Here is a 27,873-nt window from a genome sequence, read left to right on the forward strand (position 1 = left end):
TATCCTTTAAGGTCTTATTTTTCTTAATGGAAAACTGCAGTGTTCATATTATCAATTGAGGCAAAAAAACCCAAAACCCTTGGGCTTTAACAAAAGCACTGTTATACAACTTGTAAACCTCCAAGTCAGCAGCTCCATGTTTGACTGTTCATGCACACGACGATCAAGCATGTTTGCAATGCCGTGTGGGCTAACTTTAAGATAGGAAAAAAATCAACTACTGAGGCTTTTCCTCTAGTTAGCAAGTGTGTTTAAGAGGAGAACTTGCATGGTTTAATTTAAAAAGTTACATATATGTAATGTTAGCCATGCTCTTTTAACTTTTTTTTAATTAAAGGGTTTTTTTGAGTGTGTGTTTCCCTTTTCTTTTGTGAGGTATCCTAGCTCAGATAAAAACATTGTTCAATAACGATTGCAGCATTGGGTGGAAGTTAGTACAAATAGAACGAACTTGGTGATGGTCTCTTAGTTTTCTTAAATAGGAAAAGCATTCTACCTTTAGTGCAGAAAATAGGATGTGGGTGTGGGAGGGAGGTCAGGATTTCAGAAGAAGGCAGAGGGATGGAGTTGTGTCACAAGCAGTCGGTGCCTGTGTGCGATGGCTGTGAACTCTACCATCTTCATGCTGCAAAATGTATCCTTAAATTACATTTTTTCCATGCACGAACTAGCATGATTTCCTCAGTAGGAAGAAAGGGGGGTTAGAGGTTTTTAGGGATTGCACCTAGTTTTAACGAACATAAAGAGAAACATTTAAATGGCTCTCACCAGAGTCCATCCACCCACAAATCTCTCCCTGTGTGTCCTGCTTGCCCCCTGGCTGTAGCCAGGCCCCTTTCCCTGAGACTTGGTCGCAGCCTCCCCCTTCCCACTGGTTTTACTGGATTTTACTGGTTTCCCAGTCCTAGAAGAGAAAGCATGTACCTCAGCCTACCCTGGTGCTGTCATAGTGATGAGGGGGAACAAATGATCCCTCAGAAATCTCACAGCTGCTCTGTTTGCTCCTGGTGTTTCAAGATTTTTTTTCTTCAAATTTTCCTATTCCTCCCCCCTCCCTTTTTTTTTTCTTTTCTTTGTATGAAATAAAGTTTGAGATGTGCCCTTAAAACTACCTTTATCGTGGTTAAGGAAGGGATACAAGCCAATGAACCGTGAAAGGGATGCGAAGGACAAGAGCTTGCAGCCAATGCCTCCGGCGAGAGACAAAAAGAAACGCAGCGCAGAGCAACTTCTACTTTCCACCAAAGGTTTTTTTTTTTTTTTTATATCAATCGATGTTAAAAAATACAGACTTGTTTTACAATAATAGCACCATTTTTTGTTGTATTATACATAGTACTCCTGCTGGTGATACACACAGGGAGGGATGGGGATGGGAGGGGATTAGTTTATACCCAGACCTGGGAGATCCCTTTTGTGGGGAGGCACCTTCATACCTGCCAGTTAGATTCCCACCTCCACCTGACCCAAAAATAGGTCTTACAGGAAGACAATAAATAAATAAGACCGTGGTTTTATTTCGCAGTCTGCCCTGTGACGGCTTTGGCAATAGTCCCAAACGGAAGCGCGTGAATCAAGGGGAATTTGGGGGTCGTTTCAGCCATTCAGTGCAGAAGTTGTACGAGTGATTGGAAAGTACTCAGGTCCTTGGGGTGGGCATTTTTTGTTTGTTTTTTAACAGTATTGGGCTGAATTAAAAAAAAAAAAAGACAGACAAACACACAAATAAAACAACTCTTTTTACAAGAAGCAGACTGGGCCAATATCCACACCAAACTCCTGATCGGCTCCACCAATGTCCATAGGTGCAATATCTACAATGGGCAGGCGTGAGGTCTTCTGTGATCGGTATTCAATGACTGTCTTGCCCCATTTGCCAGTGTGTTTCTGTGAAGAAAGCAACAGAGGAGGAACGTTATCAGACGTCCCGGAGCCATCCCAACCTGCGACACCTCCTCGTGGTCTGAACAGGGCTTGGCGGCCTCCCGGGGACTTACCGTGCAGCCGTCCTCCAGGGCACTGTATGTGAACCTGCTGTTGCCCTCAGCTCTGATCTCCACGTCATTGGAGCCCTGGATGAGGATGGCTTTCTTCAGGTTGCCCGACTCCTCATCCATGTAGGCGATGCTGTTCTTGCAGTGGTAGGTGACGTTCTGGGAGCCTTCGGTGGACAGGAGGCGGAGGAAGGTCATCTGGATGTTGGCGGTGTTGGGAGCCAGGTTTTCATCGCCGTAGCTGAACTGCAGGGAAGTAGGGAGAAGTTAGAGCCCACAGCGGTTGCGACAACCCCTTTTGAGGGGACGCCCACACCTACCGTTCCTGGATGGCTGCAAAAGTCGCAGCCTTTTCCCTTTGCTTTGCAGAGCTAAAGAACCCCACGCCACACTTTCGAGATAATCCTTGAAAAAGGCTGGTTTATAAGCCTTGAAAACACCTTCCCCTCCTCAGCCTCTCATCCTACGCCTGGTGCACAACCCGGACGCCAGGGATGCTTACGTGGAAGCCGCCATTGATGGTCTCTGCAAACCAGATGTGTTTCTTCTCTTTGGTCTTGCTGGTCCACCAGTTCTTCTTGGGGATGCTGCTCGGGGTCGGGTAGACGCAGGTCTCGCCTGTCTCCATGTTGCAGAAAACCTTGATGGCATCCAAGGTGCAGCCCTGGTTCGGGTCAATCCAGTAGTCTCCTGCAGTGGGGAAGATGAGCAGCACATGTTAATGTCAAATTTGGGAGAAACTAAGCCTGGCATGCCGATTCCTGGGAGAACAGGGGGCGTGCCAGGGGATTCAGCCATGCAGAGGAGGAAGAGGAGAGCCTTAAGGGCCTTATGGGAGAGTCTTATGGGCCAGGAGCAGAGAGCATTGCAGATCCAGCCGCCCTCCCGGATGCAAGAGGCTGGGTGAAGAGGGACAGGCAAGGCAGTAGGCAGTGATTTGGCAGCTCTTACCGCTCTTCCACTCGGGATGGCAGAGTTTGAGGTCGCGGCAGGTCCTGGCTGGGTTCTTCTTGGAGCCCTCGGGGCTGCGGATGCTCTCAATCTGGTTGTTGAGGGATTTCAGTGTGGCGTCCACCTCAGCGTCATGCTGCCGCAGGCCGCCGGCTGCCTCGTCTGCCCGCATGTAGCGGATGGGGTCGGGGCCCTTCTCCGTCTGACCGAGGCCAGCAAAAGCGGACATGTCGATGCCGGTGCCCGGAGGGCCAGGAGGACCAGGAGGACCAGGATTTCCAGGGGGACCCTACGGAAGCAAGACGTGATCTTGACGGTCTGGTTCGCAAGCCAGAGCCTCTTCCCAGCCACCACTTTGCCTTCCACTCACTGCAGGACCCGGTTCGCCACTCCGTCCACGGGGCCCAGGAGGACCGATGGGGCCGGGCATGCCATTGGAGCCGTCTTTGCCAGAGGGGCCGACGGGGCCTGGGGGACCCTAGGAGAGAGCCACAAAGGGAGTCAGTGCAAGATGCTGGGAATCCAGGGTGCACCGAGGACAGAGTTGCCCCACGAGGACCCCACTGGCAGGACTTACCCTGGGGCCGGAGGGACCAGCAGGACCAGCAGCACCTTGGTCTCCAGAAGGACCCTGCAGAAGGAGAAAAGTGGCTGGTCAGCTCCCGGTGTTGGAGGCGAAGGATGCTCTTCCGCAGCACAGCCGACATGCGGCTCCCTCTGTGGCCAGAGCAACCCCGGAGCACGACCTGGAGGGTTTTGCAGGGCTGAGTGTCGGGGACCTGCGGGAAACACTTACGGGAGGTCCGGGAAGACCTTGCAGCCCAGTGAAGCCTCGGTGACCCTTCAGTCCTCTCTCTCCAGCCTCACCAGTCTCACCCTTGTCGCCGCGAGGACCTTGGGGACCCTGGAAGCAGAGCGGAGGAGCCGTCGGGTGCAGGCAGGCGACTGACTGTGCCGCGGGACCCCAGCGCATCGCAGGCAGGGGTGGACGGCAGCGTGGGATGAGTGTTACTCACCGGCATGCCCCGAGCACCAGCAGGACCGGAGGGACCCATGGGCCCTTGAGCACCCTGGGGAGAGAGAAGAGGGGAGTCAGCAGGAGCTGGGCTGAGAGCTGCACTGCGAGGAGGTACAACCCTGCCACGTTCGTGCATCTCGTGCACATAAGGGGTGTCTTTGGGGGTCTCTGAACCTGCCCCGACAGGCAGACAAGCCCCAACCCGTGAGCCGGAGCCCAGCACAAACAAGCTCTCCACCATGCTGGCAAAAAACAGCAGCTGCTGGCTCTAAACAGCATCTTTAAATACTCTCAGCCAGAGTGTTCACTCCAAATAATTCCTTCCCCACCTAAAGCTACTTGCTTTTAAAGCCTGCCCTGGCAGATTTTCCCTGCTTAAGGCTCTCAGGGCATTTACTGCTCCCTGGGCAGTGCTTGTGCATGTGCAGAGACCTAACTGGGCTCCACACACTAATGAATCCTGTGGAAGATGCTCCGAATCACTGGCAGCCGCTAACGGGACCCCGGGCGCCACTCAGAGCTAGCGACAGCTGCTAAAACTGCACCCGCCTGACTCTCCCAATTACTCTGAGCTTTTAATTGCACCCTGGGTGATGCTGTCAATTATTCTGGCATTTATCTGCACTTGGGGGGTGACTTGCTTAACGAGCCCCTAAACCTAATGAGCCATTGCCCCGACTGCATGGCAGGCACCGGCACTCACCGTCTCGCCTCTGTCTCCTTGTTTGCCGGTGGGACCGACGGGGCCGGGAGCGCCAGGGGCGCCAGGAGCACCAGGAGCACCCACAGGACCAGTCTCGCCACGATCGCCCTGCATGGAGACAACGGGGCCGTGAGGACGGCGCGGACCCTTGGCGGCTTCGTGGGGTGAAGGATGCTCGGGAAGGGATGCTCAGTGCCAGCACCCTGGGAGCTTATGGCTGAGGGAAGGAGTTTTTGCACCAAAAAAAGGGCCTTTTTGGCCAGGAGAAGGGGCTTCGGGGACAGATTTCCCACGGGGTGAACTCACCTTCACGCCGGCGGCGCCGTCTCTGCCTGGGGGGCCGTCAGAGCCGGGGGTGCCCTGGGGACAAGGAGAGAAGTTACGCCCCGGTGGAGTGTTTCCCCACGGAGGGGAGCGGGATGCGTGCGAAATCATGGGAATTGGCTATAAATCCCCACCCCCGGCAAAGCAAACACTGCCGCCAAAGAGGCCCTGGTGATTGCTAGGAGCTGAACGAGCCCTAGGGCTCTCGTGGCAGGAATCAATGCCCGTCGCTGGGGTTTTGGCTACAGCCCAGGATCGCGGCATCGGCACGGCTGGAGGCACCCAGGAAGCGCTCCAGTTCCCTTCCTTCTCGCCCTGCTTGCTGGCATTTCACCTACCTCGCGCCCAGGTTCGCCGGCGGGACCTGTCAGCCCGGGGGGACCCACGGGGCCAGGAGGGCCGCGGTCGCCCGCGGAGCCGGGTGCTCCTTGTTTACCAGGTTCGCCCTAGATGGGAGGAGAGAAGACGAGAGAAGACGCTGGTGAGTTGGGCATCCCTGCGTGGCCATTGGCCTGGCAGCTGGTTTGTTTTAAGGCTTCCAGACCTCCCTGTGCAAAAAAAGCATCAATCCCCCCTGCTACTTGCTGCCCCTGCTTTAATGCAAGCGCCTCCCTGGTTGCTCGGGGCTGGAAATCGGCCGCCCCCAACGCCGGCAGCCTGAGCGCTTGCAGCCAGCGGCTCCTGGTGGAGAAAACCCAGCTTTGCAAAACCCGTGGTCACGCTTGGAAATTGGGCCAGGGAGGACTTAAAGCCTGCAGTGGAGCTTCAAATGCCCCGGCAATTTCCAGTTTCACCAACTCGGCCTGACACACGGACCTCTGCGTGCCGCAGGGCTGCCGGAAGCAGGTCTGGAAGAGGAGTTAAGGGCTCCTCTGCTCCCCCTACATGTTGTACAGCAGGGTCAGCCCTACCTGAACTGCTCCCACATGCTGAATCCTCTTAAAAACCCCTGTGCATCTTTGCAATGCACCTCTTGCTGCTCCGGGGCCGCACTGGACCTTGCTCTGCTCCTTCCCAGAGCTGCCGGAGCCGTTCTGTCCATTGCAACGCGGGTATAAAGCAACTCACCGATGGCCCCGGCAGACCGGGGAAGCCTCTCTCGCCTCGCTGACCGGGCAGACCGACGATGCCGCGCTGTCCTGCCAAGCCTTGGGGACCAGGGGGGCCGTCGGGACCCTGCAAAAAGGCAGAGGGGGAGGATGAGATCCAGCGGGACAGCGCCGTGTGGTGCAGATCAAGGACCACCCCTCCGAAAAACTTACCGCGGGGCCGTCCTCTCCAGGTTCGCCTTTCTCGCCAGGGGGACCAGCAGGGCCTTGGAGACCGGGGTCGCCGGCACGGCCTGGGGGACCAGCATCGCCACGGGCACCTTTGGGACCATCTTTGCCGGCAGATCCAGGAGGGCCGGGGGGGCCTGGGTTACCCTAGTGGGGAAGAAGCAGTTGGTGCAAAAGGCAGCAGCATTTCTGCCTTCGCCCACTTGCCCCGATGCCATTTGCGGGGGGAGAAGCGAAGGGAAATGCAACCTCCTGACGCACAGGGAGGGCTCCAGGTCTGGCCATGCTCAAAAACCCTTGGAAAGGCCCTTTCTATGGATTAACGAATTGCTAAGAGCCGACCGGCATCAGCCTGGAGCTGTTTGGCTCAACGTCTGCCCCAGGGCAGCTCGGAGCGAAATCCCTGAGCTGGGATGCGCCGTCCCCTCCTGTGCTTGGAACCTTATGCATGGAGCAAAAAAAGCCTCTTCCAAGCCCCGAACCCATGGGGTCGAGTGATCCTGGCCATCCCCAAACTCACGTTGGGGCCAGGCGGTCCGACACGTCCGGCGGCGCCAGGGAATCCAGTGGCTCCCTGGGAAAGGAGAGAAACACAGATCAGACCCTCAACTCCCGGCTCGCCCGGCGCAGCTCCATGGCCACCCCTCCCCAGCGATACTCACAGGGGGACCCTGGGCACCACGGGCTCCTTTTGGACCGGTTACACCAGTGGGACCCTGGGAAGGGCAGAAAATGGGGTTAGACATGTAATCTGGAGGGGAGGGGGGCTGGGGCCGCCCACGCAGGCTGCAGCATCTCCAGCCCTGATGCTCCCATCGGCCGCCCGGATTTGGCCCTGGATTTCTTTTTCTCATCGGAGAAAAAAAATCCAGGAGGGTTTTGCAGGGTCTGCGACCCCCAGCTTCACTCACCTGTGGGCCGGGTGCACCAGAAGGACCTTGGGGACCGGGAGCACCGGCGTCACCTTTCTGCCCAGGCTCTCCCTGTTCGCCTTTAGCGCCGGGTTGTCCGTCGGCTCCCTGTGGTGGGTAAAGGAGAAAGCGGTGGCCGTGAGAGCCAGCACCACACTGGTGGGGGGCTCGGCCCAGTGCCGTGGAGGGATGGGGGGCCAAGTACTCACAGGGGGGCCGGCAAATCCTGCAGGACCGGGTGCGCCGGGCTCTCCACGCTCGCCCTGAGAGGGAGAGATGGGGAGGTTAAACGGGGGGACGGCTTGGAGCGAGTGGCAGCTCAGGGCCAGGGGGAGATGCTGGCATCGTACTTACAGGGGCACCGCGGGCACCGGCAGCACCGGATGGGCCAGGGGGGCCGGATTCACCCTGGAAAAAGGAAGGATGGAGAGATGAGGAGGGTTTCCCGGTTTCTGCAGCAGCGGGGAGCATCCAGCTGGGTGCAGGGCAGTGCTGCGGACCACCCGGGCTCTCACCTTCTCGCCGTTGGGACCAGCGGGGCCAGGGGGGCCGATGGGACCGGTCAGACCCTGGGGGAGAGAGGAAGATGAGGATGAGGCAGCCCCGAGCATCCCTCGCCAGCCACCTGGGCCAGCCCCATCGCCTCCAGCCCTGTCTCACTCACCCGTGCGCCGTCTTTGCCTGGAGCTCCCTCGGGACCTTTCTCGCCGACGTCTCCCTGCGGGGTGAGATGGAGACAGGGTGAGCCGAGCCGAACCTGACATCGCTCAGGGCACCCATGGCTACATCCCGCTGGCAGCACTTACCCGGTCTCCCTTGGGGCCGGCGATGCCAGCTGCTCCTCGCTCGCCTGGCATTCCCTGCAATCCGGGGGGGCCTTGGGCGCCGTTGGGGCCGGCGGGGCCGGTGGCACCCTAAAGCGGAGCAGATGCCACATGTCACCAGTGGCAGCAAACACGAAGCCTCATCAAGCCATCCCGGGTGGCACGGGGGGGCTGCTGGGTGCCACCACCATCACCTACCTTGGGTCCATCGGTGCCCGGAGTGCCGGGGAGTCCGCGGGGACCTTGCAGCCCTTGAGCGCCGGGAGAGCCCCGTTCACCAGGGAAGCCGCGTTCGCCCTGGTGCAGAGGGGAGTAGGTTAGGAAAGGGGCGGCGGACGGAGACGGCCCCCTCGGTCCTGCCGAAATCCCCACTGGGCCGGGGAAAGGCGCCACGCACGGGAACGGACAATACTCACTCTGGGACCGACGAGACCTGGGGCACCGGCTTCTCCGGGAACGCCCTGCGGAAAGAGAGGGCTCAGTCCCGCTGCTGGGTGCACCAGGGGGCTTAACGGCCCTGGCTGCCAAGCTGGGGAACGCCCGGGGAAAAGGTGGATGGGACGGGTGGCCTCACCTGGTCTCCGGGCTTGCCGCCCTCTCCTGGGGGACCTGGCGGGCCGGGAAGGCCCTGGGAGGAGGAAAAGCAGCGGCATTAGTGCAGTGACATGGGGATGCTCGAGTATCGCCACTGAGCATCGCCCCAGAAACGCTGCCGGAGGTGTCCCGAGCGGCGTCGGGGCTCAGCCCGGCTCCCTCTGCCCCCCATTCACCTGGAAGCCGGAAGGTCCGGGGGCTCCTTGCTCTCCTCTCTCGCCAGCGGGACCCTGCAGAAAGGACAGTGGTGAAGGATGACTGGTGCCACTGAAACGGGGGACCAAAATCTTGTGGGCTTTGGGAGCGCCAGGGCTGGTGCCCCTTCGTCAGCCTGAGATTTCGGGCGAGCCCGAACCGTCGGTGGCCACGGAGGGACGTGGGGTGGGAATGGGGTGGGTTGCTGTCACCCGCAGGTCTGGGGCCAGCTTCTGCCCAGACCCTGCAGGGCTACGGCCCCCAGCCCCATTTTGGGGCCCAAATGCCCAAATGAGGCTGGGGCACTCACCGCAGGTCCTGGGGGGCCGGCAGCTCCCGTCTCGCCGTCTTTGCCAGGAAGACCCTAAGGAGAAGGAGAAACCCAGGTTTCGCTCGGCGCGATGCCCCGTCAGGCCAGCGCCTTCCCTGCCGAGCTGAGCGCGCTGGCCTCCCTCCAGCCGATGCCCCCTGTGCCTCAGTTTTCCCACCCGGAGAAAGGGGCTGAACGGGAAAGCGCTGCAGCAGCCACCGGCAGGCGGGACTGCGATTCGGGAGCAACCCAGAAATGCAACAGTAGGGGACAACCAAAATCACTTACTCTCAGCCCTGGGGCACCTGGAAGTCCCTTCTCCCCAGCTTTTCCAGGCTCGCCCTAGAGGGAAGAGAAGAGCTGCAGTGACGGGGATGCTGCGGAGACGGGGATGCCGCGTTTTCCTGCGTCTTTGCCACCCCGCGCTGGACGTTGGGACTGGCGTTTGCAGCTTTCGGTACCTCGTCAGGGTGCACATCCCTGCCGTGCTCTTCCTCCCTCTCCTCCCCCTCATGGGAGAGGGAAAAAAAAAAAAACCCCGCGGCGGGGACGGATACTCACGTTAGCACCTTTGGGACCAGGGAAACCCATGACGCCGGGCTGTCCGCGAGCACCTTGCGGGCCGGGTGGGCCGGGGCGCCCGTCCTCGCCGGGAGCACCCTGTGGGGACACCAAGGCGTCAGCACGGGCCCTGGCAGTGCCTGGCCACCCTGTCACCCCTCCTCACCCCCGCCGGCATCACTTACAGTTGGGCCAACTTTGCCTTGAGGACCAGCATCACCAGGGCGGCCGGTGAGACCCTGCGAGAAAGGGGAAGAGCATAGATGACAGGCTGCAGTAACTGGTCCTGGGTGTTGGGGTCCAACCTACCTCCAATGTGGAAAAGCGGGTGTTCTGGTCCTAGAGCTAACGGAAGAGGCACCAAGGGATCCGGCTAACCCCAAAGAGCATCTTCGCCAACCCCAAAGAGGGACCGTGAGCCACCGTGCATCACTGCCGTCCCCTGGTGGCACTGACCCGGCTGAGATCTCCTCCCAGCCACGAGGGAGGAGGCAGCGGGGAGAGGCTGCTTGGGCCAACCTGACCCTGCTGCTGCCAGGCCAGGTGGCTTCAGCTCAATGAGGTGCCCGTTTAACGGGAAAGACCCAGGACCCAGCGCGGAGCTTGGTGACGCCGCCGGGCACCTTGTTTCCTGGTGCCTGTGAGCTCGGGGCAGGGGAGGAAGGCTCCTTCCCACGGGAAGCCCTTGCTGCATCCCGGCTCTCAGTGCGGCCTCACCCTGCCGCTCCCAGTACTGCACCCCACCCGGGTGCAGGATCTGTCCCCCCCAGCCCCGCTGCAGTGCTTACCCTGGCGCCGGGCAGGCCGGGCTCTCCGGGGCGGCCAGGATCACCAGTGGCTCCCTTGGGACCTGCGAGGCCAGCAGGACCTCGTTCGCCCGGAGCACCCTGTGCAGGGCAGAAATGGGTGAGTTTGGGGCGTCCCCAGGGCCCCCCGCTGCCCCCCTCCCTCACCCAGATGTCCCACCTTGGGGCCAGCCAGCCCGTCCTGTCCAGGGAAGCCGCGATTGCCGGGAGCGCCCTAAGGGAGGAAGAAGAGCAGAAGCGGAGTCAAGGCGGGTGGCGAAGGGGGCCGGTGGCCCGCGCCGCAGGGACGGGGCGCCCACGCACCCGCTCGCCGGGGGGTCCGATGGGGCCAGCTGCGCCGGGCTCTCCGCGGGCTCCTCTCTTGCCTTCCTCACCAGCTGGTCCGGGAGCACCCTGGGGTCCTGCGGGGCCCTGAGGAAGAGGAAGAGGGGGGTCAGAGCAAGCCTTCCTAATCCCAGGGCTACCAAGGGGTAGAGCAATGCTGGGGGGCGGGGGGTGGCATGCCCGCGCGAGCAGCTCCAGCGAGGCAATGCCATTGCATGTCACAACTCTGCCGGGGCTCAGCAGCAAAGGCGGGGATCCGGCCCTGGCGCATTGAGGCTGGTTAATGAAGCGATGGGGGAATGTTCCCGGCCCCGGGAAGCGGGAGGCCGGGACCCGGTGCAACACAGCAGCTATTGTTCCCCCGCCGCAGAGCCGGCTCTGGGGCACAGGAGGGGGGATGCTGCCCGTCAAGGGGCCTCGTTAGGGGAAGAGGCTCATTAGTCGCCGCCGAGACACTCGTTCCTGGCCAGGCACGCTGGGGAAGGAGGACACGGCGGGGGGGGGGGGGCCAAGTGACAGCCCCCCCGGGCATGGGGTCCAGACTGGGTGGTGGGGATGGAGGTGGGAGGGGGTGTCGCGGCCCGGGGGTACTCACCGTCTCGCCCTTGGGACCCTGCTCGCCTTTGAAGCCTGCGATGCCAGGTTCTCCCTAGGGAGCGGAAAAGGCGGGTGGGTGCGGGATACGGGGTCCCATCTGTCTCCATCGCCATCCCTGTCTCCGTACCTGCCCCCATCCTATCCCCATGCCCATTCCCGTCCCATGCTTGTCCCTGTCTCCATCCTCATCCTCATCCCATCCCATCCCTGTCCCCATCCTTATCCCTGTCCCCATTCTCTGTACCTGTCCCTATCCAGTCCTCATCACCGTCCGTGCCCATCCCTGTCCCCATGCTCACCTCCATCCTCATTCCCATCCCTATCCCCATCCCCATTCTCATCTTTGTCCCTGTCCCCATCCCAATCCCTGTCCCATCCCTGTCTCCTTCCACCCTCTCTATCTCTGAACCTGTCCTTGTCCTATCCCCATGCCCATTCCCATTTCTGTCCCATCCCTGTCCCTGGCTCCATCCTCATCCCCTTCCTCATCCTCATCCCATCCTTGTCCCCATCGCTCTCCTCATTCTTTCCTGTCCCCTTCCCTGTCTCCATCCCATCCTCATCACTGTCCCTGTCCTCATCCTCATCTCTAGCCTCATTCCCAGCCCCATTCCTATCCCCATCCTCTTTGCTGTCCTGTCCCCATCCCTGTCCCCATCCTCATCCTTGTCCCTATCCCCACTCCATTCCCATCCCCATCCCTGTCCCTGTCCCCATCCTCATCCTTGTCCCTATCCCTATTCCATCTCCATCCTCATCCCTGTCCCATCCCTGTCTCCATCCTCATCCTCATTCCCAATCCTGTCCCTGTCCCCTTTCCTATCCCCATCCTCTTTCCTGTCCTGTCCACATCTTCGTCCCTGTCCACATCTTCCTCCCCGCCCCCACCTTCGTCCTCCTCTTTGTCCCCCTCCCTGTCCCCAGCAGCCCCCTTGGGACCCAGGGGAGGGTGTCCCACAGGGTGGCACAAGGGGGATTTGGGCAGGGGAAGGACGTGCCCCTGGGTGACCTGCAGAGGGGACCCTGCAGGGAGTTGGGGGCATGGGGGTGGAGCCTGTGGCTGAGGGGGAGGGGCCAAACCACCTGGGCAGAGCCTGGTGCATGTAGGCGGGGCCTGGGGGGTCCTTGGGGGCTCTTACCGTCTGGCCTTTGGGTCCCAGTGGGCCGGTGGCACCCTGGGGGCCGGGTGGGCCACGGGGGCCGGGGAAGCCTGGAGCGCCCGCGATGCCAGGGGCGCCCTGCAGGCAGCCAGCAGCCATCAGGAGAGAAGCGCCATGTGTCCCCCCCAACATCCCCCTGTGACCCCCCACGACCCCCCCCCATCCCCCAGCACGCCCACGTCCCACCGCGTCCCCAAGCATCTCCCGCAGCCCTGCATCCCCCAAGCATCCCTGCGTCCCGCCGTGTGCCCGTGTGTCCCCCCAGCATCCCTGTGTCCCCCAGCGCCCCTGCAACCCCCCCAGCGTCGCACTGTCCCCCCATGCCCCCCAGCATCCCCGCGCCCCCCCAGCATCGCACTGTCCCCCCATGCCCCCCAGCATCCCCGCGCCCCCCCCAGCATTGCACTGTCCCCCCATGCCCCCCAGCATCCCCGCGCCCCCCCAGCATTGCACTGTCCCCCCATGCCCCCCAGCATCCCCGCGCCCCCCCAGCATTGCACTGTCCCCCCATGCCCCCCAGCATCCCCGCGTCCCCCCAGCATCGCACTGTCCCCCATGCCCCCCAGCATCCCCCCAGCATCGCACTGTCCCCCCATGCCCCCCAGCATCCCCGTGTCCCCCCAGCATCGCACTGTCCCCCATGCCCCCCAGCATCCCCCCAGCATCGCACTGTCCCCCCATGCCCCCCAGCATCCCTGTGTCTCCCAGCGTCGCAGTCTCCCCCCATGCCCCCCATGTCCCCCAGCATCGCAGTGTCCCCCAGTGTCCTCATGTCCCCCAGCATCCCACCTCCCCTCACATCCTGCATCCCCCAGCATCCCACATCCCCCAGCATCACAGTGTCCCCCAATGTCCCCCAGCATTCCCGCGTCCCCCAGCACCCCCGCATCCTCTCGCATCACAGTGTCCCCCCCACCCCGTCCCCCAGCATCTTCCAGCGTCTCCCAGCATCTTGTAGCATCCCCCATCCCCCCCATCCCCGCATGCCCCCATCCCAGGGTGCAGCCCTCCTGCACTCCCTCCCCGGGGGGCTCAGGGCACCCAGCCCCACCGCGTGGCCCCCTCCCTCTCCCCGGCCCCACTCACCGCCGATCCTTTCGCGCCGGGGATGCCGTCGGTGCCAGGGTTACCCTAAAAGACGAGGGGTTGAGGCAGGTGCCCGGTGCATGCCTGGCTTTTCCCATGTGCTTTGGGGTGCCCTGTGCCTCAGTTTCCCCATCACCCCGGAGCAGATACCCCTTTTCCCCCCATCCCAGTGGCACCTGGGCCAGGGGACGTGTGGGGACAGACCCACCTTGGGGGCGGGAGGACGCGCTCCTCTCACCCTGCGAAGGAGGACTGGGGAACGGCAGTACTTACGGGGGCGCCCGCGGGGCCGGGAGACCCGGGGGTGCCAGATTCGCCGCGGGGACCTTGGGCACCCTCGGGACCTCGTGCGCCGGTGGGACCAGCTTCGCCCTGCGAAGAGACGGGGTAAGAAGGTGGCACAGATGAGCCGGGCGCTTTCCGCCCGCTGCCCCCGGCCCCGTGCCTCAGTTTCCCCAGCTGTCCTGCAGCCAGCCGCGGCAGGCGGCAGCACCCTCTGCCCCTTCCCTGCCCTCCTCACCTTGGAGCCGGGGGCGCCGGGGAAGCCGGGAGCTCCGGCAGGGCCGACGGGTCCCTAAGGGAAAAGAGAGCGTGAGCGTCCGGCCGGGATGCGGGTGACACAGCCGGGGCCGGGAGCACCCCGCCGACGGCGACGGGAGGGGACGCGGCGCCGGGGCCCAGGGCGGCTGCTGGAGGCGACACCTTCCTGAGCCCGCCGGGGCAGCTCGCTGTCGCCTCCTCGCCCGCCCTGGGCCCTGGCCCCGCTTTCCAGCCAAACCACGCAGCTGTAGGGCTGGATTCGGGGGCGGAAAAAGTCCTCTACTTACAGGGGGTCCAGCAGGGCCGGGGAGACCATCGTTACCGCGAGCACCCTGCGGAGAGAAGACGATGGGCATCAAGGGGGCACCAGGCTGCCGGGGGGCCGGTGCCCGCTCTGGCGTGCGGCCCGGCACCGGAGCAGCCCCCCCGGGCGCGCGCGAGCGCTGCCGGCTGGTTTCCCACCCTCTAAGGGGGTTTTTTCCCCCCCCCCCCTTTTCATTCCCGCCAGCGGGAAGCTGGGACGGGGATTAATGCCTCTGCTCGGGGCATCGCCCCCGGCTTTGCGGCTCCCCCTTGGCCGGCGCGGCAGCCTCCTCTTCCTCCTCCTCCTCCTCCGGGCGAGGTGAGGGGAAGGACAGCTTTCACGCCGCAGGGCACGGGGCTGGCGGGTCCGGCGGCGGCGGGGGCGCTGGGCCTGCAGCCCCCTGGGGCGCCCAGACGGCGCGTACCGCATCCTCGAGACCCGGCGCGGCGTTTTTCCCCCCCCCGGCCGCCTCGAGGTCGCACCGTGGCCAACGGGGCACCCGGCTCGCTCCGCCGCGTTCACGGAGGGATTCGAGCCGGGGCGGCTCGACCGCCCGCTGGCCCAGGGGCGGCAGGCGATACTCACAGCGGCGCCGGAGGGGCCGGGACGTCCTCTCTCACCGGGCAGACCGCGGGGACCCTGGGGAAGGAGACGGCAGCGGATGAGTCTCTCACCCCAGCACCCTCCGTGCTTCGTTTCCCCCCCCCCCCCCCAATCCCGGCCGCCGCGGCCGCGCCGCCTCTGACCCGCCACTCACCATGGGGCCGGGCGACCCGTTCTCACCAGGCGAGCCGGATTCACCCTGCAAGGAAAGGGCAGTGAAAAACCCGCTGCTGAGCCCCGACGCCGTGGGGATGGGCCCCCCAGGAACCGCTCGGCACGGTGGCGGCACCCTGCCTCACCCGCCAGCGCTTACCTTGGCTCCGGGAGCTCCTGCTTCTCCTTTCGCGCCATCCAAGCCGGGGTAGCCCTGGGGGGAGAAGGGAGCTGGGGGTCACCCGCTGGCAGAGCCGGGCCACGAGGCACCCGGGGACACCCGGCGGGGACTTACCCGGTGGCCTTTCACTCCGGGGAGACCTGGCGTCCCGGGGAAGCCACGAGCACCCTACAACCAAGCGGAGAGAAAGAGGGTCGGGCGCGAAGGCGGCACCCGGAAGGGCACCGTCCCGGCAGGATCGTGCCCCGGAGAGACGGGTTCAGCCCGGCGGAGCCTCACCTGGGGGCCGGGGAGGCCACGTTCGCCAGATTTGCCGGGTTTTCCTGTCTCACCCTGCCGGGAAAAGAGGCGAAACCCGTCCACTTTTTGCCAGGGGAACATCCCGCTGCAGGCAGCGCGCACCTGCCCGAGGAGGGCTGCCCGCCGTGCAACGAGCTGCCCGTTCTCAGCCACGGCGGGCAGGGGTTTCCCAGCAAAACAAGGCAGCCGGGGGAACTTACATCGTCACCAGGTTTCCCAGGAGGTCCCGGTGGTCCCCGGGGACCCATTGGACCCTAGAAAGGGCAGAGACGAAGCGGATGAGTGGGAGATGCGAAAGGGGACACCGGGGACTTTGCAATGGGAAAACCGGCTCATCCCGGCTCGGCTTCCCGCTACTTACAGCAGCGCCGGGCTCTCCGGGCTCTCCGGGGTTGCCTTGAAATCCTTGTGGACCCTGCAGCAGGAGAAGGGGGCATCAGCAAAGCCCGCGAGCGCCTCCGAGCTGGAGGGGAACGGTCGCCCCACCGGGGGGGCAGGTACTTACGGGAGCGCCGGTGGGGCCGGGAGGGCCGCGGGGTCCCATGGGGCCCTGGGGGACAGAGAGATGGACAGTGGCGTCACGGCCACGTAAGCCGAGCAGGAATTAAAGACAGGGCGAGAGCCGGAGCGCGCTCGGCCCTGGCCCCCAGCCATGTTTACTAAGAGCCGGCTTTCATTTAGCGCTTGCCAAGCGGCACTCGCGGGCCGAGATTTCCAGCAGGAAAATTTCCCGGCTCTCACGCGTTTCCCGGGAACAAACTGCCCCCCTCCCTTATACCCGGCTCCCGCCAGCCCCTGCTTCAACCCCTCGGCAAATGCCGGGGGTGGGGGGGGGGATTAAGTCATCCCGGCACTTACGGGTGCGTCACGGCACCCATGGGGCGCCCAGCACCCGCCTGGCAGCACCCAGCTGCCGAATACGCAACCACAGAGAGGTTCCCCCCCCCCTCCCCCCGCCACTGCCGGGGACAATCCCTGCGGCAGCATCCCCACTTCCCGCAGAGGACCCGTCCCCCGGGAAGGCAGCGGGTGCCCCTGGCGCTCCCGCGGCGAGGAGCTCCCCGGGTGCACGGCGCTGCCGCCCCAAGCGGGCGCCTGGCTTTACCATGGGGCCCTGCATGACGCCCATCTGCGCGCCGCCAGCCTTCTCATCGAAGCCGCCTGCCATCTGCGCAGCGAAGTTCTGCAAAAAACAAAACAAACCCACGTGGCCATGGCTCAGATCCCCGGCCTGAACTGTCCCTGTGTGGATGAGACCCCCCCCCCAAACCCCGAAACGGCCCTGTTCAGCACCGTCGCACTCCAGCGGTGGGATGCACCGGGGAAGTGGGTGCAGACCGGGGAGATTCCCACGCGATTCAGGGCGCAAAACGTCCCCCTATACTCACTCCGCCGAGGCCAGGGGGACCGGGAGGGCCGGGAGGGCCGGGGGGACCAGGATTGCCGGGGGTGCCGGGTTCGCCATCCCTGCCCCGGGGACCGGGAGCACCCTGTGAACGAGAGAGATGAAAGCTGAGAGGGGGAAAAGGCTTGTTTTGCATCCGTGCGCCCACTCGGGTGGCTCACACTCTCCCCGCCAGCTGCGGGATGCTCCAGCCACCTCCAAATTCCTGTGCTCAGGCAGGATGCTCCAGTCGCCCCCAAATTCCCGCGCCCGGGCGGGATGCTCCAGCCACCTCCAAATTCCTGTGCTCAGGCAGGATGCTCCAGTCGCCCCCAAATTCCCGCGCCCGGGCCGGATGCTCCAGTCGCCCCCAAACTCCCGCGCCCGGGCCGGATGCTCCAGTCGCCCCCAAACTCCCGCGCCCGGGCCGGATGCTCCAGTCGCCCCCAAACTCCCGCGCCCAGGCCGGATGCTCCAGTCGCCCCCAAACTCCCGCGCCCGGGCGGGATTTTTTTGCTGTTTCAGGACGAAACAGCTCACCTTCTCTCCTTTCTCGCCGCGGTCGCCTCGTTGTCCTTGCTCGCCTGCGGGACCCTGCAAGAGGTGAGGAGCGGGGTCAGCGCGCCCTGGCGCTTTCCCCTCCCCTCCCACAAATATTCCAGCAATGCCGGCAGAGGAACACGCTCCCACCTGCGGTCCCGGAGGCCCTCGGGGTCCTACGACCTGTAGCGGGGGGAGAAGCACAAATGAAGACAGGGCTGTGCTATAGGGGGGATCCAGGGGGTGCTCAGCACCACCGGGGCCGCCCCGCGCGGGAAACGCAGCGTGATGGGCACTTACATCTTTAATATCGCCGGGTTCACCTTTCTGTCCCTGAAATGCAAAGCATGGGTGAGGGGGATCCATTCCTCCCTGGTTTTCGGTGCCATGAACCCCATCCCATCCCAAATTTCGGCTTCTCTTGCAAGGGCGATGCCTTGGGAGGTGACAAACTCGCCAGCCACGCGCCCACCCAGGAGGCCACCCCCAGGGAGCCCTTCGTCGAGCCCAGGGTTTGGGTTTGGGAGAAAAACCGTGGGGAAGGAGACCCCTCGGCGGGGAGAGGGTCCCTGCGTCGCGAGGGGTGAATCAGCCTCACCTTGGGGCCAGGTTGCCCTGTTGGAAAAAAAACAAACAAACGAGAGAAATTAGCGGCAGGAGGCATGGGGATGAGAGACCCTGGTGCGCGGTGGCGTGGGAACCGGGGAGGTTGCACGCGGGACCCCTGGGAACGGCTTGATAGGGGGTGAAAATGGGGGCATTGGGGGGGGGGGTGAGGGGGGTCCCGTGAAGCTGGCAAGAAAAGTGGGATGGGGCTGAAGCGGAAAGCGGCAGGCGGGACAGAGCCCGCGCGCGGTTCGGGGTGCTCGGCTGCGTTTCGGGCTCAACCCTTCACCCCGCCGGGGAAGGGTTAAAAAAAGGCAACTTCTGCTTTGGGGGTGGGTTGGGAGTCCCCAGAAGTCTGCCAAGTGCGCAGACGCTGCTGGTGTCGCATCATGTGCCGATTTTTATGTGTTTCTTCCTTTTTTTTTTTTTTTGGGGGGGGGGGAACCACACTATTTGAATTTTCTTTTTCGGCATGCGCTTCCGGGGAGAGGGGGGGGGCTGCGGTTTTCCCGCGCTCGCAGCGCTGGGGGCCGTTCTCCGGCTGCCGTTCCCAGCCTGCGGTTTGTGGTTAGGAAAAAACCAGCAGCTCCCCTGCGATGTCCTGCTGCACATGGCAAAAAAAAAAGAAAAAAAAAAAAGAAAAAAAGGGCTTTTCTAGGGATTCGAGAAAACCTCACCGGCTGCTGGTCGGGGCAGAGAGCGCTTTGATGCGGTCTGCGTAATGACCCTGAGATATCTTTAACGCCAGTTGGGCTTTTCCAGCTGGTGTTCCCAGGGCGAAACCTCCCATTCCTGGGGCGGGATGGAGCAGAAGTTGCCTTTTCCCAGCGGGACCCCATGGATGAGTCGGGGCAGCTCATCCATTGCCGGTACCCGAGTCCGTTATCTCCGGTAATTTATTTATGGAAGGGAAATAAATAAATTACGACCGCTGGCAGCAGGCTGGTCAGTGGGGCAAATGGGGCAGCACTCTCCGAAGGGGATTTCTGGGCTGGGACAGTCTCTCATCTCTTCACAGATAATCTCGTCACAGAGGATGGTCCCCGTGTCACACACGCAGATACGGCAGGGCTCCGGTTTCCACACATCTTTATCGCTATATCTCTGCCCGTCCTGCACGCAGCTGCCTGCCTCCTCTGCGCCAAACGGGAAGGGCGGTGGGAGGCAGGGGGGAGCCGGAAAGGAGAGGGGGAAACGGGAAAGGAGAGGGAGAAATAGGAAAGGAGAGGGAGAAATAGCATCACGGCATCAGCATGGCTCACGGCATCGCCCGCCCTGGTCCCTGGGGTGGCCCGGAGGGACAGGGGACCCACGGGCGAGAGAGCCCCCCCCCAGCGCGGGCCGCTCACGGGAATGCAGAGGGGCGCCCCACTGCGGAGCAGGGCCATGCTTCGAAAAAAAGAAAAAAAGAAAAAAAAAAGGAAAAAATTAACCCCCCCCCCCCCCCAGGAAAGCCCTTGGCCACCGGGGAAAGCACCAAAATGCTCCTTTAAGGCCCCGTTGGCGCGGGCGGCCGCTGGCCGGGCCCCCAGCGAGCCGAGCCGCCGGGCTGCTTTTCTCATCAGCCGCCGAGCGAGCGGGGTGCCGGCGGGGGCCGGCGGGCGCCCGGGGCCGCCGCGGTGGCCCGGCCACCGAGGACAGCGAGGGCTTTTGTGGCTGGGGCTCCTGGGGGAGCCCGGGGGGCCCGTTGGCCCCGGCCATGAATGAAGCTCTTCTGGAGCGGAACAGAGGCCTCGATTCACGGCGCCCGCCGCCGGCCCGCTTTAAATAAATAAGGGCAGCGGTTCAACTCCATCTGGAAACCATCGCTGCCAGCCCTCACCGCTGAGCAAACAAACCTGCACAATGGGGGATTGAATTCCCCCGCAACCTGCAGGGGAAGGGGTGCGAGGAGGAGGAGGAGGAAGGGGAGGAAGGAAAGATCCCCCCGCCCCCAGCCTCCCGCCCCGCTGAGCCCACCGGGCGCGAGGGAACCGGGGCCAGGGGAGGGGAGAGCGCCCCGGGGAGAGGGGTGGTGGTGGGGGGGGGGGGCGGCAGGGAGCCTTCGGGACCCCCCCCCCTTTTTTTTTTTTTTTCCAAGCAAAAGCGAGCAGGCGCCCCTTTCGGCGGGGGCCCCGAAGGACGGGAGGGAAGCGCTGCCGGTTTTTGCCAGCGAGGGATTTCGAGGCCGGCGCGGGAAAGGGGGGCGACGGAGCCGCGGGAAAGCTGCCTGGCTGGGAGAGCACAGCCCCCCCCCCCCCACCCCGATCTGACCCCCGCGTAGGGCTCAGCACCCTGCCAGGGTCTCTGGTTGCACCCAGCGTCACCCTGTGCTGGGGTGGGGGGGGGGTTGGCACAGGCACCCCTGCGCTACCACCATCCCCGGTGTCACCAGCGTCCCCAGGACGTGCCCTGGGGCCCCCAGGCCATGCCCAACAGCCCCAGTATGTCTCCCAGGGTCCCCAGGACGTTGCCTGGTGTCACCGGGACATGGCCCAGCATGTGGCCCGGTGTCCCCGCAGTTTCCCCGTGTCCCCACCGTGCGCCCCAGCATCTCTAGGCCTTTTCCCCGCTGCCCCGGGATGGGTCCCCCGGCTGGACCCCAGCGTGCCAGAGCCGTCCCCCACTGCCCCATGCTGTCCCCTACTGTCCCCATGCTGTCCCCCACTGTCTCAGGCCGTCCTCCACTGTCCCCATGCTGTCCCCTACCACCTCAGGCTGTACCACACTGTCCCCATGCTGTCCCCCACTGTCTCAGGCCGTCCTCCACTGTCCCCACGCTGTCCCCTACCACCTCAGGCTGTACCACACTGTCCCCATGCTGTCCCCCACTGTCTCAGGCTGTCCTCCACTGTCCCCATGCTGTCCCTTACCGCCCCAGGCTGTACCACACTGTCCCCATGCTGTCCCCCACTGTCTCAGGCCATCCTCCACTGTCCCCATGCTGTCCCTTACCGCCCCAGGCTGCACCCCACTGTCCCCAGGCTGTCCCCCACTGTCTCAGGCCGTCCTCCACTGTCCCCATGCTGTCCCTTACCGCCCCAGGCTGTACCACACTGTCCCCATGCTGTCCCCCACTGTCTCAGGCCGTCCTCCACTGTCCCCATGCTGTCCCTTACCGCCCCAGGCTGTACCACACTGTCCCCATGCTGTCCCCCACTGTCTCAGGCCATCCTCCACTGTCCCCATGCTGTCCCTTACCGCCCCAGGCTGCACCCCACTGTCCCCAGGCTGTCTCCCCTTACTTTGTCCCCCTCTGTCCCAGGATATCCTCCTCTGTCCCATGCTGTCCCCCAATATCCTTATGCAGTCCCCACTGTCCCCCTCTGTCCCATGCTGCCCCTCACTCTCCTTATGCCATCCCCTCTGTCCCAGGCTGCCCCCCACTGTCCCCCCACTGTCCCCATGCTGTCCCTGCTGTCCCCACTGTCCCAGGCTGCCCCCCACTGTCCTCACACTGTCCCCATGCTGTCCCTGCTGTCCCCACTGTCCCAGGCTGCCCCCCACTGTCCTCACACTGTCCCCTACTGCCCTGTACTGTCTCCCACTATTCTTATGCTGTCCCCTAGTGTCCCACACTGTCCCCCACTGCCATCGTGCTGTCCCACGCCGTCCCCTACTACTCTTACGCTGTCCCCCCCCCAATGCCTCACACTGTCCCGCACTGTCCCCCCGGCCCGTATTGGCCCGCTCTGTCCCCCGCCGGCACTCACGCAGGTCGCGCTGCTGGGCGGCGGCGGCGGCGGCGGTGGCGAGGAGCGCGAGGGCGGCGGCGGCGGCGAGGCGGAGCGGGCGGCGGCCGGCGGGCATGGCGAGGCGCCCCTCACCGTGCGGCGGGCCGAGCAGTGCCGCGCCGCCCCGCCGCCGCCTATATGTGCCGGGCGCGGCCCCCCGCGCCCTGTAACCCGAGCCGGGCCGGCCCCCCCCCCCCCCCCGGCCCTCCTCCGCCGGGCGGGGGCGCGGACCGACCCACCGACCGACCCACCGACCGACCCACCGACCGACCGGGGAGGGCGGGGGGGACCGGCCCCGTGTCGTCCCCCCCCCCCCCCCCCGGCCCCGCTGCGAAACCCCGCGTCCAAACGTCGGGGGTGGCCGAGGAAGGGGAGTCCCCCCCGCCCCCCCCAACCTCGAGCTTGGGAGGGTCCTAGGAGTGGGGAGCCCCCCTCCCCAAATCCTGGGGGTCCTGGGGGGCTGAGCCCCCGTGCCGGGGGTCCTAGGGGTACTGAGCCCCCCCTCCCCAAATCCTGGCAGTCCTAGGGGCCCCCCATGCCGGGGGTCCTGGGAGTGCTGAGCCCCCGCTCCCCAAATCCTGGGGGTCCTGGGGGCGCTGAACCCTCCTCCCAGGAGTCTTAGGGGGCTGAAACCCCCATTCGGGGGGGCCTGAGCCCCTTCCCAAACCCAGGGGGTCCTAGAGAGCTGAATTCCTCTCCTGGGGGTCCGGTGGGTCCTGGGGGGCTGAACGCCTCCATCCTGGGGGGGCCTAGGGGCTATATACCCCCCCATCCCATCCCGGGGGTCCCTGGGAGGCTGACCCCCCCCCCCTCGGGGATCCTGGGGGACTGAACAACCTCCCCCATCTCGAGGGGTCCTTTGGGGTAATATGCCCCCATTGCTGGGGGTTCTGGGGTGCTGTGTCCCCTCCCGATCACCTCCTACATGGGGGTGCCAAGACCCTCGGAGGGAGGGGTCCAGACCCCCCCCTTAGTCCCTGCCCATCCCAAGTCCCCTCCCCAACTTGGGTGCCCCCATTCCCAGCTCTAGACCCCTCCCTGCATCTGCCCTACACACCCCCAGTCCCTCTGCTCCCCCCTATTTCTGGCTGCTTCATAGCTGAAATAGGGGTTTCAAGCCCCAAACTGTGACACAGCCCCCCCCCAAGCTCCACTTAGCCCCCCCCCCCATCAGTCATCTGCCTGGACATGGGTCCAACAGCATCCCCCCCCCAAATAACAAGAGATGCAAATGGGGGGGCAGAACCTGATCCCTCCAAGCCCCCCACACTATCCCTAAGACACCTTGCCCCCCCCAAGCCTTGCAAACGTGGGTCCCTCTCCATAGAGAAGGGAGGGATAGGTGATGAGGGGGTCCCAGCACCCCGAGACAGTGATGGGTGACTACCATGGGGGGCTTTGCAACGGGGGGGAAACCCCCCCCCCACCATTTTTCAAGCCCTGGGGCCAGCTCCAGCCCCCTCTTCCCTCCCCCCCCACCCCAATGCCACGTGCGCACCCCAGCCCTGCTGGCCGCAGCACCCTGGCCCTGGCCAGAGGTGCCCAAAGCGGCCTCACCTCTGGGCGATGCCCCCCTCCCCGAACTGGGAGGGTGCTGGGTGTTGTCAGGTGATGGATGAGGCCTGCCCTGGCCTTTAAAAGAGCTTCGTGGCTCCGTGTGCAGCCTCGGGCTGCAGCGTCGCAGCCATGCTGGGGGGCTGGGGGCGCCTGGGGGTGCCTGCGCCCGCTGCCCCCCGGCCCCCCCCCCCCAGCCAGGCACCCGCAAAGGGGCCTCCGGCAGCTCTGCTTCGGGGCAGCCCACGCACAAACAGGCTCAGAAAGAGAGCCGGGGTGCAAAGCTGGGGGATGTTGCACCCCGTCCCCGTGACGCTCAGCCAGCTGCAACCCACTCGGAGCCGGGAGCAAATTCCCGGCATCGATAATGTTCCCAGCTTTGCAGAGCCCCTCTGGCCCGTGATCTTGGCAGGTGGAGGGAATGGCCCCGTGAAAAATGAATATGTGGGGTTTTTGGGGGAGCTGTATTTTTGCGTGTGGGGTTTTGCAAGGGAGAAGCAAAACCCTGAGGGTTCAAGGCCTGGGAGGCGGCCAGGGCTCCCTGAGGGGCTCGACACTGCTGGGTGCTGGGGCGGGTGAGCGCTCTGAAGCTTTTGGTGGTCCGAGCGCGGCAGCGGAGGCGGGAGAGCCCCGCGGCCGGGGACGTGTTTCCTGGAACGGTTCGAGGGCCGCTTGACCCGGCAGGTCCCTCAAGGCCCATTGCGCAGCGAGCGCAACAAAACCCCTTTTTCTTGCACGAGCCCAATTCTTCTCCGGCGCTTTCTCCTGCTGGGGAAGACGCGTGGGCGGCAGCAGCAGCAGCGCCGCCAAACCTGGCTGCTCCGCTTGCCCCGGGCTCCCCAGCGTGCTTGTCCCCGGCACCTGGTCCCGGGGCTGGTCCTGAGCCTGTGGCTCCAGGAGCTGGCGCTTTGCAGGGTGTTTTGCGGGGCTGAGCCCCCGGAGGCACCTGTCCTGGAGGTGCCTAGGAAGGATGGAGCTGGGGATGGATGGGGCCAGGGAAGGATTGGGCCAAAGAAGGATGGGACTGAGCCAGGATATTGCCAAGGAAGGACGAGGCTGGGAAAGGATGGAACCGGGAAAGGATGGGACCGGGGAAGAGATGGGGCTGGGGATGGATCGGGCTGGAGAAAGATGAGATCAGGAAGGATGGGGACAGCCCCAGCCCGGGGAAGGACAGGGCTGGGAAGAGATGGAGCTGGGGAAGGATAGAATTGAGGAAGGGTGGGACCAGGGAAGGATGGGACCAGGGAAGGATGGGGCTGGGGAAGGATGTGGCTGGGGAAGGATGGGGCTGGGGAAGGATGGGTTTGGGGAAGGATGGGATCGGGGAAGGCTGGGGCCGGAGGGGCCGGAGCGCGGCGGCAGGTCATGCAGCCCCCAGCTCCCCCGGCCGCGCTGCACTCCCGCAGCTCTGGCGAGGTGCTGAGCTCTGTGCGCCACCGGGGCAGGCCTCCTCCCCAGCCTCGCCGCTCCACCGAAAGCCTCCCAGGAGGCCGGCTGCAGACAAAGCCTATGTGTTAGCGGGCGCTGCTGCCGGGCACCGGCGAGCTCGGCCAAAAATAACTCCCGCGCCTGTCATTAGGAAGGCAAAAGCTCCGGCCCTGTTTGCACAGCGCCGCTAAACCTGCCCCAGCCAAAAACCGAGGGTCTGGCGGCGAAGCAGTCCTGCCAGAGCTGCCGGCACCCTGCAGCTCCAGCGAGCCGCGACACCCCGCTGCTGCAGAGCCCCTTTGCCACTGGGTTTTGCAGCGGGACAAGATGAGCGCTGGGGGTTGCTTCATGCACGGCAGAGGGAGGGTGAATCCGTGGCCAGGTTTGATCCTGGCTCGGCCACGGGCTCCGCTTGCAACTGCTCCGGTTTTTGCATTTGGAGAAAGCCAGGAGGGAACCAGGTGCCTAAATCTCCCAGTTGCTTTGCAAACCTCTTCCAAATCCGCCCGGGCTCCCCTGAAATGCTCCCTGGGTAGCAGACGAAGCCCTGGTTCCCGCTCCGCTCCAGCGCAAAGTCGCGCCGGGGCCCGCCGGTGCCCCGGGGCTCCCTTGCAGCGGGGGAGGCGGCGCAGCGGGGTGACGCCCCGAGTGCCCCCCCACCGCCGTGCCTCAGTTTCCCCAGCTGGATGGGGAAGCGAAGCCCACGTGCAGCCCCGCATTCGGGGTGCAGCGGGGGGGAGGTTGCACCCTCCACGCAGCAGGTGAACGAGCCCGCGGCAGCTCACGCTTGGCCCTTGGCAGCAGGCGGCTCAGGAGAGGGGCCAGGAGCTGGCGCCGACCTTCACTTTCCAGTGGAAAACGGCGTCGGGAATGAACAACAACGCGCCGGCCGTGGCCCCTCCTTTCTGGAGGCTCTTGCCGTTAACCGGCAGGTCCCCGGGCCGCTGGCGGCTCCGGGGAGGGAGTTTGCAAGCTCGGGCCGGGCGCGAGGGGAGCGGAGCTGGGAAAACACATTCCTCGGGGCCTCTTTCATCTCCGCAAGAGGGGCCAAAGGTCTGCGGCGCCGCACATTTTCCCACAGCAGCTGCGGGCTGCGGGGCTGGCGGCGGAAAGGTTCGCTCTCAGGACGGCTCGGCGATGCCCGCGCGGGCGCAAGGAGATTTTTTTTGCCTTGCCGCTCTCGCGCGGCCTCTCATCGGGCGTTTTTTTTCCCGCAGCCGGCTGTGACGGGAGCTGCTGGCCGGAGACATCAGGGATGAGCAAAGCCCAAAAGCCCTAGATTGGGGGTCAGCCAGCCCCTTTTTAAGGGAAGGCATGGAGAAAACGCAGCGTTACAGAGCGGTTGCGGCTCTGGGTGCGTTAAAGCCATGCGAGAGCGTGTTGGAAACCCGATTTCCTCCAGATTGGTGATTTGCATGTGGGTTTTCGGCTGTAGCCGCCTTCCTCTCTGGGATGCCTGCCGCTGTTGCAGCTGGAGCCTGGCAGAGCTGCCTCCCTGAGTTCACTGCCAGACTGGGCTGAAATGGGCTGAAAGAGGTTGCAAGGGGCTGAAAGAGGTTGCAAAGGGCTGCAGGGAGCTGCAAAGGGCTGCAGGGAGCTGCAATGGGCTGAAATGGGTTGCAATGGGCTGAAACATGCTGCAATGGGCTGCAGTGGGTTGAAATGGGTTGCAATGGGCTGAAACATGCTGCAATGGGCTGCAACGGGCCGAAAGGGGCAGATCCAGCCCACAGATGGAGGGACACACAGTTTCAGGGACGCCCTTTTTTTTTTTTTTTTTTTGACTCCGCTCATTCATTGTGTGCATTTCTTTGACAAAAATCACGTCCGGAAATTAAAGGCAGTGAGTTTGATCTGTGGGAAGCACTCGTGAGCATGCCTTGGCGGGGATTTTACCGTTGAAGGCTTCCCAGCCCTGCCGGAGCCGGCCCTGGGTGCAGAGACGCGAGCGCTCCTGCAGCGGCGAGTCACCCCGCCACTGCGCCGGTGGGAACCGGGAGCCGGGTCGGCTCCGGCCGTGCAGCCGACGGGGGGTAACACGGGGCCGGCAGTGGCCTGGCAAGCCCGCGAGAGCCCTCCCACACTGGTCCCCCTCCAAAAATAGCATGGTGTTAACAGCTTTTTTTTTTTTTTTTTTTCCCCTTTTTTCGCCTTCTCATTTTCTTTGCGCCGGCGCGGGGTTTCCTTCCTTGCCCAAGGCAGCCCCGCGCCTGCGCCAAGCCCCGCGTGCTCCCCGCTCTGCCTCTCCCAGCCTCGGGGCTGGCCACGATGGCATCTCCCAGGCCCCGTGCACTGTTCATCTGCCTTCATCCGCCACCCCCCCCCAAAAAAAAAAAAATCGCTGTTCAGCCCTTTCAGCTCCTTTTTTGCCAGACGGCGCTGCGAAACGCACCCAAAAGCCCCCACGCGGGGCCATAGCCCAAAATATAGGCAGCAGCTGCCAGCCCCCGCAGCCATCGCCTGACACAGCTGGCCACACTGCTCCGCTCTGTGTCCCCCCCCCCCAATGCCACTTTCCACCTCGGCTGTCCTGGTTCTGGGCGACTTGCTCTCTTTTTCCCCGTATTTGTTTTTTTTTTTTTTCCCCTTATTTGCTCCCTTTTCCCCCTTATTTTTGGGGAAATGCAGGGCGAGAAGCTGCCTCTCGCCAGCCGTAGTACCGTGTGCTGATTTACCGCTGGGGCCAGGGCACAGCGCGACAAGTCGGGAGCGGGGCGGGGGGGGGGGGGACGCGCCGCCTGTGAGGCGAAAGCAGAAGTTCTCTGCAGGCGAGCGTGGCGGCCGGCCGGCTCTGTTAAGGCAATCAGCAGCGCGGCCGAACGCAGACCTGCCTCTGTCGGAGGAATTACAGGGAAACATCTCAGTCAGCTCTGGAATTCGCCGTGGCAGGAGTGGAAGGAATGACATCCAGCCAGCGTCGCACCGGGAC

At 63.9% G+C, this 27,873-nt stretch overlaps 1 protein-coding gene across 2 annotated transcripts; it reads right to left on the reverse strand.

Moving 5' to 3' along the window:
* Positions 1 to 1,227: 1,227 nt before the first annotated feature.
* COL2A1 (collagen type II alpha 1 chain) lies at positions 1,228 to 22,066 on the reverse strand. 2 transcript variants are annotated; one of them, XM_068921041.1, is made up of 54 exons: positions 21,939 to 22,063; positions 19,176 to 19,382; positions 18,239 to 18,255; positions 17,941 to 17,973; positions 17,791 to 17,823; positions 17,641 to 17,694; positions 17,105 to 17,206; positions 16,822 to 16,899; positions 16,222 to 16,266; positions 16,078 to 16,131; positions 15,917 to 15,970; positions 15,696 to 15,749; positions 15,531 to 15,584; positions 15,396 to 15,449; positions 15,237 to 15,281; positions 15,065 to 15,118; positions 14,463 to 14,507; positions 14,156 to 14,209; positions 13,909 to 14,007; positions 13,636 to 13,680; positions 12,529 to 12,627; positions 11,388 to 11,441; positions 10,772 to 10,879; positions 10,629 to 10,682; positions 10,451 to 10,549; positions 9,848 to 9,901; positions 9,663 to 9,761; positions 9,390 to 9,443; positions 9,102 to 9,155; positions 8,773 to 8,826; positions 8,577 to 8,630; positions 8,419 to 8,463; positions 8,201 to 8,299; positions 7,985 to 8,092; positions 7,843 to 7,896; positions 7,694 to 7,747; positions 7,533 to 7,586; positions 7,388 to 7,441; positions 7,179 to 7,286; positions 6,930 to 6,983; positions 6,788 to 6,841; positions 6,253 to 6,414; positions 6,059 to 6,166; positions 5,329 to 5,436; positions 4,973 to 5,026; positions 4,667 to 4,774; positions 3,962 to 4,015; positions 3,742 to 3,849; positions 3,523 to 3,576; positions 3,316 to 3,423; positions 2,946 to 3,234; positions 2,497 to 2,684; positions 1,998 to 2,240; positions 1,228 to 1,887 (listed from the first exon to the last, which is right to left on the reverse strand). In XM_068921041.1, the coding sequence occupies exons 1-54, from the start codon at positions 22,033 to 22,035 to the stop codon at positions 1,741 to 1,743; spliced, it is 4,476 nt and encodes a 1,491-aa protein (XP_068777142.1). In that variant the 5' UTR covers positions 22,036 to 22,063; the 3' UTR covers positions 1,228 to 1,740. The 2 variants fall into 2 exon arrangements, with proteins under 2 accessions (XP_068777142.1, XP_068777143.1); XM_068921042.1 differs by lacking the exon at positions 19,176 to 19,382 and having other exon boundaries at positions 21,939 to 22,066.
* Positions 22,067 to 27,873: the final 5,807 nt, after the last annotated feature.

This window comes from Struthio camelus, chromosome 28 (genome assembly GCF_040807025.1).
Source record: "Struthio camelus isolate bStrCam1 chromosome 28, bStrCam1.hap1, whole genome shotgun sequence".
NCBI classification, from domain to species: domain Eukaryota; kingdom Metazoa; phylum Chordata; class Aves; order Struthioniformes; family Struthionidae; genus Struthio; species Struthio camelus.